Source organism: Pinus tabuliformis, chromosome 8 (genome assembly GCF_031772625.1).
Source record: "Pinus tabuliformis cultivar Carrire ecotype Pingquan chromosome 8, CPIR1, whole genome shotgun sequence".
In the NCBI taxonomy this organism is placed as follows: domain Eukaryota; kingdom Viridiplantae; phylum Streptophyta; class Pinopsida; order Pinales; family Pinaceae; genus Pinus; species Pinus tabuliformis.
The window spans coordinates 1,404,852,802-1,404,869,027 of record NC_142294.1 but is presented as its reverse complement, the minus strand read 5'-3'; the positions used below and the strand labels follow the sequence as shown (position 1 = coordinate 1,404,869,027).

The 16,226-nt window shown below is 34.5% G+C and overlaps 1 protein-coding gene across 1 annotated transcript in view; it reads right to left on the bottom strand.

The window, feature by feature from the left end:
- Positions 1-6,814: 6,814 nt before the first annotated feature.
- LOC149240812 (uncharacterized) overlaps positions 6,815-16,226 on the bottom strand; it is a 113,081-nt gene continuing 103,669 nt past the window's right edge. The window contains exons 2-6 of the mRNA XM_089373844.1: positions 8,198-8,759; positions 7,876-7,976; positions 7,656-7,745; positions 7,447-7,574; positions 6,815-7,220 (exon numbers count right to left, since the gene is read on the bottom strand). Coding sequence (XP_089229970.1) covers positions 7,076-7,220; positions 7,447-7,574; positions 7,656-7,745; positions 7,876-7,976; positions 8,198-8,759 — 1,026 coding nt within the window. The 3' untranslated portion in view covers positions 6,815-7,075. The remainder of the gene's footprint in view (positions 7,221-7,446; positions 7,575-7,655; positions 7,746-7,875; positions 7,977-8,197; positions 8,760-16,226) is intronic.

Sequence of the window (16,226 nt, the reverse complement as noted above, 5' to 3'; positions counted from 1 at the left end):
TATCTCACTATCCACCTATGTTCATTCAAAGAGATACCTAAGATGATGGTTTGTTTCTTGAACTTGAACACATAATTTAATATAATTTTTTGTTAGTTTTGTCAGAAGTATTTCTACTTGTTTCGCTTTGAATTCCATTATATATAGAACTATGATTCCAACAAATTTTTAGAAGTCTCTCGTTTATAACCATGGGTTTCTTTCCTATCCTCGAGGCTTCTACATGGCTCTCCCACCATAATGGAGCATGTCTAAACAATTTCAACTAGGGAGACAATTTCAAGAGTCGTTAGACTCGTCAACCTTGGGATATTTCGTACTCTGTTACTCAATGCTTACATCATATCTCTCTTCATCCTTCATTGTCAATAGTTGTGTTATCATCTCAATTAATGTAGCAATGCTCTACTCCAACCAAGTAAACATAGGGTTGTGGCCTTCCTTGGATTGTTTGACATTATAATTCTTTGCAACTATGGCTCTCCACTCTTTTGATGTACATTATGGATGTTTATCACATTAGTTGTTCTCCAAATATTTTTAAACTTGTTCTAATACCAATATGATATGTAATCACTTGGCATAAGGGGCCAAGTCAATTCACTGACATAAAGGTTAGTTAATTTTGCATAATTTAATTATGGTTTATATTTGTTTATTATCTCACTGTGAACTAAATATAACTACATAATACTTTAGTGTAATTTAAAATGTAGTAAAGAGTGCTAAAAAGGTGAATTAGGACACAATAATAAGACACATTTTATCCTAGACAAGTGGACTTTGTTAGTGCTTTATTATGCTCATGAATGGTTACAAAAAAAAGATATACACTCCTAGGTGGAGTTTTTGCACATTCTTACTTCTTGGCTATGATTTGTAGATTGCTCCTTGGCTTTGACACAAGGTTTGTTCCTTGTAGGTAGGGTTGTACATTACTCTTTGTCATCTCAATCTAGGAACACTTCTCACTCCAAATCTCAATGTTTTGCTTCCACACCATCAAATTCCCAACCTTTCCAACTCTCAATGATACCATACAATCAAGAATCGTCCACTTTTTCTTGTCTTAGACTTGTCTCTTTATTACATGTCTTCGTCAAATCATTTGACCTTGAAACAATAGAATCTGGTTGTCACAACTATGTCTCCATGTTCTTAGCATAGGCTCAAATGTTTCCAATGGATCCCTCAATATTACTACCTATTGTAACAGATTTTTGGTGTTACAAATCTTCTTTTAGATTTATTTTTGCCAATGTGAATGCCACATGGCATCTTCCTATTCATTGGGTTGCACATGTGCCACCAACCTATGTGGTCACATCCTCCAACCAATAGGGCCTCAACTATCCTATTAATATTTCTTCATTGTGTGGGGCAAGCCCTCTCTTTAGCAATGTGGATGTATCGATCTGAAGGTCTAACAAGTCTCTTGCTCCAGATCTTTCTTTGCATGCCCTTAACTTTTGCAGAGGTTGGAGCACAAGGGTAATCTCCATGCATCTAAAGATTTGTGTCCCTAGATCTCCACATAAACCAAATCTTTGTCATTTTATGTTGGATCACCCTTAGTTCCCCTTAGATGCATCTTAGTTCCACATGCACCAAGATTTCTAAGGAATTGTTAACAATGTTTCAAACATACTTGTAATAAGGTTTCAACAAAGGGTTGTGGTCAAAAACCTGGGACTTCAACACTTTAACTGAACATAAAAACCTTTAAAAACAAACCATTTCTCTATTAATTATTCACATTGGACCACTTGGTGATATCATTTCTAAGGGTTGCAACAAAACAAAACCATAACTAACCATGAAATATTAATCATGCAAGGCCTTCACAAGCCGCCTTCTTTATGCCTTTCCCACCTAAAATGTAGTCAAGGTCCTATGGAAAGATGTATCAATATTCCTCCTTCAGGGTAGAGAAGAATATTGTCATTATGTCTAGCCTTTCCCCCTATGTTGGCGCCTTAACCTTCACCTGGGTAGTGAAAACCATCTTGAGAATTGCTCCATTCAAGTTTGGTCCACTTCTCATGGATGTCGAACCCCAACATGCAAAGTTCTTACCCCTTTTGTTATCTTCCTCCATGTCTTTGAATGTGTGTACCTTTTACCCAATATCTAAAAGTTTAAATATACATAAAAACTAGCACAACCATATAAATTATTAAATGGAAACATTAATAGGCATCAAAGATATATCTTATATTTCCAATGTTTAAAAAAAAATAAAAATAAAAATTCCTTTAAATTATTATTATTATTATTATTAGTATTATTATTATTAAAAAAAGAATACAAGTTAAACATATATACATATGAGAAAAGATGTAACAAGATTCTTAACCATGGAGATTCACCCCAACTTTACCATGGAGATTTCTTAACCTATAAGTAGGCTTTGTTACACTACCATGGGCCAATACCATGGTTTACTAATACCACATCACCCAAAAAAACAGTAACTCATGTTCACATGACAATCTTTTTAATGAATCAATTTAATTAAAAATGCAGAAAGTGTTGGGAGTTGGGAATCACAATTGACGTTAGACCAAAACCTGCAAGCCTTAGTCTCTGCTACAATTGTCAGAATTAAGATCCATGAGAGGCAGGTTAGTCCATGTCACAAAATACACAGGAAGCGTTGAACCCAATATCCATCTCCCACCCCCAGTGCAAGTCAAGATCCATGAGACGCAAGTTAGTCCATGTCACAAAATACACGGGAAGTGTTGAACCCAATATCCACTCCCACCCCCAGTGCGAGTTGACTGAGTTTCGAACTCAATACTTGTTGCTCTGATACCCCTTGTTGGGAATCACAATTATTGTTAGACCAGAACCAGCAAGCATTAGTCTCTCCTACAATTGCTAGAGCTAGGATCCACGAGAGCTAGTTAGTTCATGCCCCGAAACACACTGGGAGCGTTGAGCCAAATATCCAATAAAAAGAGTATCTAAAAATATTTCAGAATACGTTGCGTAAGTTAAATCCCTACCACCCACCTAATAATTAAATTAAAATTTTAGAAATTTATTTCAAAATAAACAAACCTATATACTTAATTATATGAAAAAAAACACATCTATTAATCAAAATGACATAAATAAATAAATAAAATACACAATAATGTATAATCATAAAACTACCATATATATATATAAGTATATATACAAAGTAAAAAACATCATTTTCTTGATAAACTTAACTACATAAAAATTATTTAAAAAATAATAATAATAATTAAATATATTACATTTCATGTGGCAAATAAAATTTGATATTATGATTCAAATTATATAGGTGAAACACATTAGTATGGATATTTTGACTCTTTAAAATGTAAAACAGTGATATAATTTATGAATAGATTATTACTTAGATTTGTTCTATTTACCAATTAAGTTTTAAATTTAATAATTTTTATATTTTAATCTGGTTAGGTATAAACTACTTTCTTTTTCAAATTATATATATATATATATATTCAAAGAAATAGTATTTATATTCAATTTTTATATATATATATATATATATATTTCAAAGAAATAGTATTTTTAATTCATATAAATGTAATTTTAATTTATTTAAATTCATAATATATAATTTTTTCATTTTCATATTTAGCAATTTCAATTTTTGTAAAAAACAGAATATGCTGGGTCAAGTGCTGGGTCCAGTAAGTGCCTTTATTCGCTAAAGTGCATGGATTATACTTTTCATTTCCTGCCTGTCTTCAGCCGGTAGGACAGGGTGGTCTTATACAATCTTTTTATGATAGCAGGAAGGAAGAGGAGATTTCTTCTTGTCTTTTTCATTTGCTGCCGTAATGACATATATAATGAGAGTGATTTCCTAGCTAGAGAGAGAGAAGAAAGATTGGGGAAAAAGAAAAGAGAGAAAGATTTCTTCGCTCTTCTCTTCAAATAAGAAATCTCTTTCTTTAGATAAAAAAAAAATATTATTACTATAGCAAAAATACAAATTGAGTGGTTGATAAATTAACTCATTATAAATATTAAAACATTTCATTATACATTTTACATTGTTAAAAGTTTAGAAGTCGTAAAATTTAATTAAATTATATTTGTAGGTGTTAAATGTTAGAATGTAACTTTTTTTTGGTTATAAATTAACACCTATTTTATCATAGATATTATTAACTTCTAAATAGATTTTCTTACAATACCATGGACCAATAACATGGCTTATCAATACCATATACCCAAAAACCATAACTCATTTCAAATATATATATATATATATATGTTTTATTTTAAGTTAATTTTATAACATTTTTTTTAAATTAAAACATAATACTTACAATAAACATATAATATAACAAAAATTTTAGTCATGGATATTCATCTTCATTTTATCATGGATATTATTAGCTTGTAAATAAGTTTTGTTACAATACCATGGGCCAATACCATGGTTTATCAATATCACGTACTGGAAAACCATTACTCATTTCAAAATCAAAATATTTTATAAATGTTTTATAACATTTTTAAAATTAAATCTAAAAGCAAAAGGCTACAAAGAAATGATGTGGCGGTGTATATGGTTGTAAACATTTACATGTGGGCTCAATTAAAAATTAATAAAAGGTTAAAAGTAATTGCCTAAAAGGGCACTATCCAACAACTGAGTATATGTCTAGTCTAAACATTTTGACTAAAAAATTATTAAAAATATTAATTATAATTATCAATAAAATATTTTGGCAATTATAAATTATAATTAGTTATAATTAATAATAAAAAATCGTCAAGAGATCAAATCTCTTTAGATACAAACATTTTTTAGAGTAAAAGGAGCTTTGATCCCTCTCCCTCTCAGTGCTTGGTATATTCAAAGTCAAGATGGATCTAGGCCACTGATAAAAGAATTAATATATAAGTTAAACATATCTACATCTAAAAAAAACATGTCAAGAAATTCTTAACTATACAAATTCACTCCCACTTTACAATAAAAATTCTTAATTTATAAACATGTTTTGTTACAATATTATGGGCCAATACCATGGCTTACCAATACCACATGTTAAGAAAACTATAACTTAATTAATATGACATTTTTTTAATTATTCAATTTAATTAAAAAAGACAAAAAAACAACAAATGAAACTCAACCTTTAATTTGTAAATACTACAAAAAAATATTATTAATACAACCTTTAAGTTGATACAATAAAAAATATTATTGAATATTTTGAGAGATCAAATCCTACACTTAACTAATTCACCTCATAATTATTAATAATTAAATTAAAATTTTAAAATCTTTATTTCAAAATAAAAATACCTATCAACATAATTACTCTTAAACTTCGCTGGACTCTTTTCAAAAAACTTCGCTCGAAAATGATTCGAGGCAAATTTATTTATGATTATAAAATTCACTGTTAGATTGTAATATAGGTTCGTTTCGTGCCTTTACTTTTAAATCCCTATGGTAAACTGCAAGTACTCAATTTCTGTAAGAAACCAAGCACTACTCAATAAACATTTTTTTTTGAAGACAACAAGACGGTTACGAAAGCATTTCCTTCGACAGCGCATCCAACTCTGAGTAAACACACCCTGAACACCCAAGGATGTACGCCTTCTTCTTCCCGTTCAATTTACGAGGATCTTTATACATGTACAAGCAAACTCTCAGTGTTTGGAAATGGAGGAATGCCTCCATTTTTCAGGACTCCAAGGATTCTATTAGCTCTACGTTGGTGCACATATCAGCTTTGCTCGAGCCGGCTGGTCAATGATGGTTCTTCTTCTCTTGTTTTGTTTCTATTCCCTCTCAGCTCTCTCTCTGTCCTATGCTGATCTTTTTCTACAGTATTTCCCTCTCTTTTTTGGATGATATCCTGGATGTTTTGATATATTGGGTCTTCACTTAAGGCAATTGTTCAGCTCTTTCTTGACATTGGCCCTGATTTTGAGCTTATGCTAGGCTTCAGCTATATATTCTCTGCTCTTTCAGAACTGCAGGCCGACATGTTTTGGCTCTTTTGTATGCTCATTATATTTTCTTAATATAATACTACGATGATTTTCTTTCTGAAAAAAAAAAGCAAACTCTCAGTAAACCATAGTAACACAAATCTCAAGCATGATGCCAAATTTCTATGACACAAATCTCAAGCATGATGCCAAATTTCTATTACGGTCTTATATAAACCATAGTAACACAAATCTCAAGCATGATGCCAAATTTCTATGACGGTCTTATAGAGATTACTTCTACGATGGTCTTATAAATTATTTTTAGTCTAGTGGATGTTAAAATATCATTTTATTTCTAAATTCATTTTTAAAATATCTTTCTATGACGGTCTTATAGAAATTACTTCTATGATGGTCTCATAAATTATATTTTTAGTTCCATGGATATTAAAATATCATTTTATTTCTAAATTTATTTTTAAAATATCATTTTATTTTATTTCTAAATTCATATCCCATCAAGCTTAGTGACTATATGGCTATTTTCTACTATAATCCATTCTTTTCTTCAATTAGTTCCAAAACACAATTAATATTTCTAAAACGTCAAAGCAAGTAAAATATTAATTGAGAAGTAAAGCACATCAATCATGTACATAAAATGAAAATTTCTATGTTCAAACTTTACATGGACACTCATACAATAATATCATATATCCCAAATACTCACACAAATGCTGCACCTTTTCAGAATTCCCGTAATCACCAATAATCACAATGGGTAGTAAAACAAACAGTTCCTCGTAATGGTTTCAGACTTGCTTGCTAATGAACGTACAACAGTATCTAAACTGGAATAAATATATTAATCTCATTGTAAATAGAAAATTACAAAGAACCCAATGCATTCTCCCAGAATGATATTTATAGCAGCATTCTTTTTGTACATGTCCTCTTTGTTATTTAGCACTTCCCATTCTAACATTCACAGCGACCTCCTCCCGGTGAGTATTTTTGGTGCGGGTCATCCATAGTCACATTACATTCACCTTCATTAGTGTTTTTACTTCTGGAAAGAAATGAAATAGAGGAAATGAGAACCACACAACTAATGAGTTGAGAGAGGCTGTGCCATATTATGGATTGCCCTGTAGCAAAGAAGACTGCATAGAGGAAGATTAGACTTTGAATCTCTATATTTGTATGTGTTGTTACAGGATGGCCCTGCACATTTCTCACGGGCAGGAGGATACCTGACAAAATAAACAGCATAAGCAATTAATTAGGTGGACTTAAATGCGTCGTCAAATTACTTCTTAAAAAAAGGAAGATATATAGGTACCCTCTGCACTGAATAACCCAAAATGCATTGAGCGAGAAAGCCATACGATTTATTACAAAAAGAATCCCAGTCGTAAAAACGGCAGTCTAATGTGATATGTTGTAAGAGCAAAAATCTAAAAATGGTTCAACGCTAACCTGCATGGTACAGAATTGAATATGCCTAGAAATTCGGCATCTTCAGAAAATGAAACAACTGTTCCAGATGGCCCAATAACCCATCTTATAGTATTTGGAGCCATTGTCTTTGCAGCATCCCTTTTCTCCTGTGATCGTTGTGCCAAGATAAGCAAAATTACTATAACACAGATCTTCCAAAATAGAATAAAGAGAACCAACCCACCTACCTGTGCCATTTCATCCCTTTGTCTGCGGAGCTTTTCCTCTCGCTTTTGCTTCAGAGTGTCTTGCCCTAATATTTTCTTAATTGCATCATCCTGTAACGTTAAAGTAGAGAAGATAAGTTAGTTCAAAAATAGAAGAATGACCACTTGGACTGCTACAATGTATAAACAAAAAGAAATTAGAGAACAAACTATCAATTATATTTCTGATAGTTTCATGTACCTGAATCTTTTGAGCTGCCTTTTCAGCTTGCATCCTGCGTCTCTGAGCTGCATCTGCTTTCTTCAATTGCTGTTCAAATTCTGGAATCTTTTCTTGCCGTTCTGTCAAAATTATATATACAATGTGTGTGATATTTGGCAATGTAACTTACAGAATGTCCAGAAATTGTATATCTATAGGATATCTGAGCACAAGCACTTTAAAAGATTAAAATATAAATGTTGGCAACAGCAACAAGAAAGATGAAACATAAGTAGAATGGAACTCAAAATTTAACTGAAAAAATGGCAGGGCTTTTACAAAAAGTTTGTCAAATACTTACTCCTTTGACTAAAGTGAGGCAACCCATCTGGAAATTCAATCAAACTTTCTCTGGCTTCTGGAACTGCTCTTGAGAATTGAACAGCCCTCTGCCGTGCAGTCAAAGGAACTTTCTTACTGTCAACTATAAAAGATGGACTGTCGGCTTTCCTCGTCTTGACATCATCAATCTCAGAATCTGAACTTTCAGAATCTTCATTACTTGATGGAGGTCCTTTGTCATCCTCATCATCCTGATACAGTTCTTCTAATCCCCTCTCAGATTTCAACTTTCTCCTAGACTGTGGTGCTTCATAATCATCCTCATCTTCAACATATTCATCTTCTGGCAAATATTTCTTTGGAATCCTGGAGCTCTTTCGCAGTGGTAGGGGTGGACTACCATTCGTTGTGTCAATCCTTCTAAATATTCCTCCATCTAAATTTCTGCTTCGAATATCTTTTACAGTGGAATCAGAATGCCTACCAGCGGCAGGTATTTTAATTGTCAGTGAATGCTTTGGTGAGTCTTGGAAGTGTTGTTCTGTATTTGGAGAAAAATCATCTTCATCATCTGAATTTTCCTGTGAGAACATTGTCAGAAAAAAGCACCGCTCAGATATATTCTTCATATATTACGTAGAACCTTACTCACCGCACAGAATATAGAGAGTGATGAATATAAGCTCATATTGAAAGCCTATGCTGGTTTACTAGTCTCTCTTCAATTTGACATGACATAAATAGCACGAGGTTAAGCAATAAGAATTGATCATATTCCAAACATAATGTTCACAATGCACAAATCACAAGTTTTGTTCATAAAATATTTTGGAATTTACAAGCAGAAGTCACAGTCTCTTTGACTCTTCACACCAGAGATTGAATATTACAAACACAATAACAAAACATTTGATTCTTGCCACACACTCGCAAATTCCAAATAGTACGAATCAATTATATATAGCACTATTTTAACTAGCATAGATCCATTTTAAGGAAGGATATATCAAAGTACCAAGAGGAATAAAAAACACTCGAGGTGCAAATGTCAATATTTTGTTTATCACTCTCAATGCGTGCTAGATCCAAGGTTGAAACTCGAGATGGATCTAGGCTAGTTTACTTCTTGAAGATAGATAAATAACAGGTCGACTCTTTTTTTGTTTTGACTCTGGAAATCAAGATAAATAAGACATTGGCTCTTTGTTTTCAATTTTTTAGTGTTACATACACAAACGAAGTGTTGAATGCCTTCTCCTACCAGGGCTGTAGAGAAACGTGTTTCTCTCGACACAAATAGTTCTTTAAGTGGGCCAAAATCTAATGGAGTCCTTGTTAGTGATTTGGTTAACTGGTAAGCACATTTCCTCTTCGTGTCATCTCAATCCTACGTAGATGATCCACTAACAATCAAATTGGCCTGCAGCAGCATCCAACCCTTACCCTACTAGGTTGCACTTGAGCTACCTGTTCGTCTTCCAATTGTCCTTACCAGCATCATCTGGCCTCTTCAAATCAGACTTTGAGTCATATTCAACTCCACTTACCATCCCTGCTTCCTAAGTTGAATTGCCAATTTCAAAAGAAAATACAGGTTCCATGTCATCAACCTGATCTGAATGAAACAAAGACGTTATGACTGCCTCATCTTCAATTAGAATAGCTGGATATCCTGGCTCGCTGCTTTAAAATATTCAAACCTATATACGCTCACAGAGTGTTATACGAGTGCATGCTCTCCCAAATGGGCGGGGCACACCAAACACTTCCCTGCATTCCCTGATTGAGCAATAAGGAGACACACAACATTTCCCAATAAATGGGGAGTATTTACGTTTTGTGGGGGACCCCTAGGCACTCCCCACCAAAGGGGGATGCCAGGTTGCCCCATCACATAAGGAAGACTTTTTCTCGATGACCTTAGAAAAAGTACAAAATAATGAAAAAAACACAAAAATTATAATAAAAAAAACATAAGTGAATGTGAATATTCATTGTCCATGTTTCTGACTTGTCATTGTTTCTCATAATATTTAAACTTTTATTCTCTAGAGTTTCAGATGGGTTCCCGCACATTGAACCCCAACATTTCTTTTGATGTTCTTAAAATTTTGGGGGTGTCTCCGCACATCCCCTGGACATGTTTCCTGTCGCTGCGTGCCCCCATCCTGGAAACTTGGTTGAACACTATGCTTAAGGGTTCCTTCAGCTCCCTAAAGAATATTAGCATCGTAGAATTTCTGATGAAGCTCCATATCCATTGTTTTCAATCTTTAGTACATGATCCACATCCTGATCCTCCTGTAATCTCTGAGAGAACTTAAATTTACATGAAACCTTACTATTCAAACTCCAATTTACCAAATGTAAATATCAAAACTAACTAACCGTGGTTCCATGAATTCATCGAAATCTTTTTATCTCATAACTCTCATTCCGTAATCTCACTTTCCCTTGGCTCATTACTTCCCTACTGTAAGTCCACTATTCTACATTCTGAATCCCTAACCTTCTATTCAGCCTTGGATTTTGATGCAGGGTTACCCCCGCTTAAACCCACATTATGCATAAAAGTGCATAAACACAGCTGTCCCAGGTATTTAACTCTCAAAGGAGTCAAATCTTCATAATATCAATGGTTAAGGCCCTCTTATTATCACATCCGGAATGATTCATAAACTTTCCAGAGTCTACACATTTACCCACCTTTTCCTTTAGAAAGGAAATTAATCACCCCACTTAAAACCTCCTATCGGGACTTCCTAAACTTCTTATGCCCGCATATATAACCTTTTTCCCACTTATATGTAACCTTCCCTCTTTAAACATTGCTACACATATATTTAAACCACAAAGGCTTTTATCAGTGCTATTTCCCTTATAACTCATTTACAAAGGAAAATACACCCAAAACATACCTTTTTTCGCCTTTCGTACGACTCCTGCACGGATCCCGAGATACCACCTTTATCGCTGATCGCAATCGACTATTAGGACTTTTGCAGGTCACAATACACAATTCAGAACCCTTATAACTATCGGGATTTCCTTTAGAAACCCGAGACCATACATTAATTGCAATATAAAGGAATAACGGGAAAACCCGCTCCGGCGCACAACGGGATTTCAAATCTTATTGACCCGCCACTATAAACTCCATCGGGTCCGTATCCTCCATATTATCTCTTCCATACTCTGATTGCCGACCTTCGATTCCTCTGATCGCCGATCAGCGCTTATCGTTATCGGCGTATCAGCCCTTCATTATAACACCGAAGCCAACCCTTTGACCTCTCCGATATTCGATAAGTGATCAGATCTAGACCGTCTATTTGAATCTTGATCCGACGGTCCACACTTAATCACATGCTCGCGATCTCTCCATTTCAAAAGGCCCGTTCTGATGTCTTCAAAAGGGATTCCGCCGATGCGACTTAATCCTGGTTGTTGATCTTAATGATCCAACGGCTGCTGAGCATCCATCCTTTACTTCTCCGCTCGACTCTTTTACTTGGTTTTTCGCGTTTTCTTCAGTTTTCTCTTTATGGTTCAGGTTTCTTCAAAGGTTCTGCCTTACATTTTTCTGCTGCACAATTCATTCCCACTTGAGCTTACCTCCACATGCTCCATTAACCAATGTCCTTTCAGAGTATTACTCGACCCTTTAAATGGATGCAACAATCCATTACGATTCCTTTGAATCGTTTTTCTCTTCTGCACAGTTCTTCAGCACTCTGCCTTCTGCTTCCGCTGCTCAACTTCCTCTGAGCTTAACTCTGATCTTCTTCTGGATTCTAAGACCAGTAATGATTCCTCTGAATCATTTTGCTCCTCTACGCAACCTTCAGAATTCTGCCTGCAACCCTGTTATAGAACCTACGAATTCATAAGTAATTCATTCAAGAAATACTTGTTTCACGCATACTGACATAGTCATGAATAAACCACTATATATATATATATGGACAAATGATTACATTCAAGACTTCTCTGTCTTGCATAGACCTATTCTTCACTATTGTGGCCTCTTTTCTTTGACACTGCCCGTGGGCTTACATATATGCCAGTGAGTTTTGTTGAACTTATCCTGGTTTCACTCCTAGATCTATTGAACCAACTCCTAGATGTACTCTATCCTCTATGTCCATTTCTAATTCATTGAATTCTTAAAAGCTCTCCCTCTAGTTCCTTGAATCATGCAACTGTTTAAGAGTTGTAATTGACTTTGAACTCTTTTGTCATTACTGCTCACTCATGTCCCTCTTATTCGAGAGTATTTACAAGATATCTCACACATCTAATTAATTCACTTAAAAGCCTAATATTACATTAATTTATCACTTAGGAATCCAACTTCCTAAAAATACATGACCCCCTATGTCTACTTAATTACAATGATTTTCTCTTGGGTTGAATGCTCCTGCATCAGATTTCTCCTGGAATAAATCTCATGATAATTTACAATTCAATTTTATGAGGTTTCCAAAATTTCATGTGTCCTTGAAAATATCAGAATGAATATTTCTACCCCACAGTTCTAACAAAATATTACCGAAGTTATATTTTTTTCTCGCACTACTAATCTTTGTTCTAATACACTCTCTAGCAAACAGCAACCCTCACAATGCAATCATTATCCTTCTTCGAACTCTTATTCTCTTTTTCTAATGTATGAGAGGCCTCGTAGAACTAAGAATAATTCTACAAAAATCTGCATCCGCCTGCATAGCAGTTCGTAGACTATTTTCAATGTTCATGACGATCTAGATCTTTGCTGGATTTGCTCATACATGCTGAATACAGCATCATCCTCAATTTCTGGCTCCAACCCACATAAATTAAATTATCAACTGGAAAAAGTTAAACTCTCCATCCCTGTCTATCTTCCATCTTGCTAGAGAAACTCATTTTCCAATACTAGTAACATCTTATTAGATTTGTTCTTTTTTATGGTGTCCCCCCTCTTCTTTCTCAAAGAATTACTTACTGTTCTTTTGGGACATTTTAGGTTCTTATTACTGCAAAATCTAGCACCTTCGTGCAAAGCCTCACTAATCAAACTAGATGGAGAACAACAACGAATTAGTTACCCACTATCACTCTATGTCACAAGACATGGCCCTTAGGGGTCCCATGTCCCATATCCTGCGTGTTGAACACAACACGACCCATAAAACGTATCATAAAATCAGGACATATGTTTGGGCTGTGTCGGACACATGCCCTAATGTGTCCTGATTTTAGGACACATGTTCCACTAAAATCCCAAAGTAAAATGCACCACGTCTTGATTTCTTTTCATTTTTTCTGTCAATTTCGTGTCTGTTTGTGAAAGGAATACTGCTGAGTGTGCGACTCATCGGTTCGTAGGCAGGCAGAAGGATTTGCGGGCAGATCCTAATGACCCAGTGCTAGAGCCAGTGAATTTTGATGATGAGTGTCTTGAGGGCTCATCCTCCACACCAACAAATGTAGCAACACATCTTGGATTGGGCATAGTGGAGGAGGACAGAGCAAAGTCAAATGGCAGTAGCAGTGATCGTGATTATGACATTGGGGAAGACTTGGACTATTGATAGAGTCGTGACTAGTGAGTTCTGACCAGTACCACTAGCGAGCTATGATATTCCTACCTATTTTGTATTTTCCAATGGCATTCCCTCAGTATCTATGTAATACATTTTGATTTTGATGACTTAATGAAAAATCTGCAATTTGTGGTTTTAATATCTAAGTTCTTCTAAATTTCTAGTTTTATTTTATCAATCATGATATTTCTAAATTTCTAGTTTCTAATGTGCTTGAACAATTGTTAATAACATGAACAATGAACAGTGAACAGTGAACATCATTGATGTAGTAAATTAATAAACTAGCTAGTTCTAAAATTGTGAAATTGTAAATACTAAATTACTAAATACATATCATCATAATTCATATCCGTAGATGTTCTAATTTCTCAAACATATGGATCAAGCACTATATTTCAGTGTTTTTAATATGTGTGTGTGTGCACGTGAACATTTATAACAGCAGAGAAAAATGCCAAAATCCATGATAAACATGTGAAAATTTAGGGCTATTCAATGAGTAAGGGAAATCAATCACAGCAATTTTCAACCGCTGAAAACATATAAAACAACAACAGAAACCCTAGACGTCAGCCCTAATTAATAGCTGAAGAAACATTTAAAATGATATTTTCACTTTTCCAATTGAATGCATGCAAGGTCTAGCCCTATAACAATAAGGTCCAAGGTAAATAAGGCTGAAAATGCAGAATTTGTTGTAACCAAACCCTAAGTTACCCCAAAAAACATAAAAATGAAAATTTTAAAATTTTATTTTTATTATTTTGTCAATTGACAAGAGATAGGACTAGTAACTTTCTCTATTAAGGGTTAATGGAGTCTAAGGCTACAATTCTATGGAAGAGCACTGATAAAAGAAATTTCAAAGAAAGGGAGAAAGATACACTTAGGTTTCTCAATTTCTTAAACCCTAGCATCCTTCTATCTTATTTAGCAATTAAAAGCGAGGAATTTATGCTTAGGTTGCTCATGGGAAACTTAGATGAAAATTTTCAAGGAGATGGTAAAGCCATAAAATATTCAATAACACTTCAGTGAAAATTTCAACAAAACCCTAATTCTTCAACAAATACAAGATGGAAGAAGATACTCTCAATAAATTAGCACAAAATCATCACAGAATCTCCAATCATCATCCAAGAGAGAGAACCATCCAACCAAAATATCCTCCCCAAGACAATTAGCTCAACTAGTGCTCCATAACAACCAAGAAAGAAGAAGCTAACTAGTGCCCATTAGTCTCCAAGTGTGTGTGACAATGATCCAAGGATAAATCGACTCCCCTCTACTTATATGAGAGCAACCAAGTCGATTTATCCAAAATTAGACTAAAATCCCTAAAGTAATATTAAATGCAATTACAAGTTGGATAGGTCACAAGCCAACCCTCAAAGATAGCAAAGATAAAACAAAAATAAGCCTCTTTTAACCCCACACATATGAGCTAAAATGGCTCCAAGGGTGACATCATCCTCCATCTCTCATCAAAATGTGACATGAATGACTCAAGGGGGTGGCGAGTTGTGACATCTCATACCAAAAGTCACATCTCATCAAATGGTGTTCAATTATCAAGCAAGGCTTCATTTCTTGTTCATCAAGCAATTACCAAAACAATGAAGATCACAAAGAGACAAAGTACACAAGATATAGGCTCCAAGCTAGGGAAAAACCCCTCTAAGGGGAAAACCCAGAAAGAATACTTCTCTTCTTATAGAATCTGTTCAAAATGAGACTTCCAAGACCCAAAGACCAAAGCCCAGAATCCTCCCAAGCACCAAGTCAGCCCACCAACAAGATCTCTTCAAAGCAGCTTCACAACTTTGACCTTTTGCAACTTCACTCTAGAATTTCAGCTCTGCAACTACACTTTAGAATTTCATCCCTGCAACTGGAAGCTACACAAAAACCCTATCAACTTTGCACATGTGAATAGAGAGAGATATTATCCCAAGAGACTTCGATTTCTTCTTTTCTTCGTCCTTCCAGCTATTTTTCCTTCTTCGCTATTGTTGATCAAACTTGATAAGATGGATGCTCCAAACGAGCAAACTCCTCTTATTTATAGCCTTCTTAAGGGGTCGAATACCCTCCTTAGGCTGACTTCATCTTGACTGGGTCAACTTGGTCTTGGAGGATGAAATGGCTTTCTTTGACTCAAAATAAATATTTTCTTTTGTTACAATGAGTCCGAATGGGACTATAATACATGACATAAATTCTTCTTTGACCAAGAAAGACCTAGAAAGACCTAGAAGCATGAAGAACATGCTTTTGACCTAAACTAGAGCATGAAACCCATGCTTTAAATAAAATAAAATTTTCTTTTTCTTTCTCTCTTTCATCATATACAAAATATACAATATGCCATGATTCCATAGGTCATTATGAAGACCGAACCTAGTTACAATTTCCAACAGAAGACAGTGGGCAAAGTGATCAAAGTTGACCAAATCT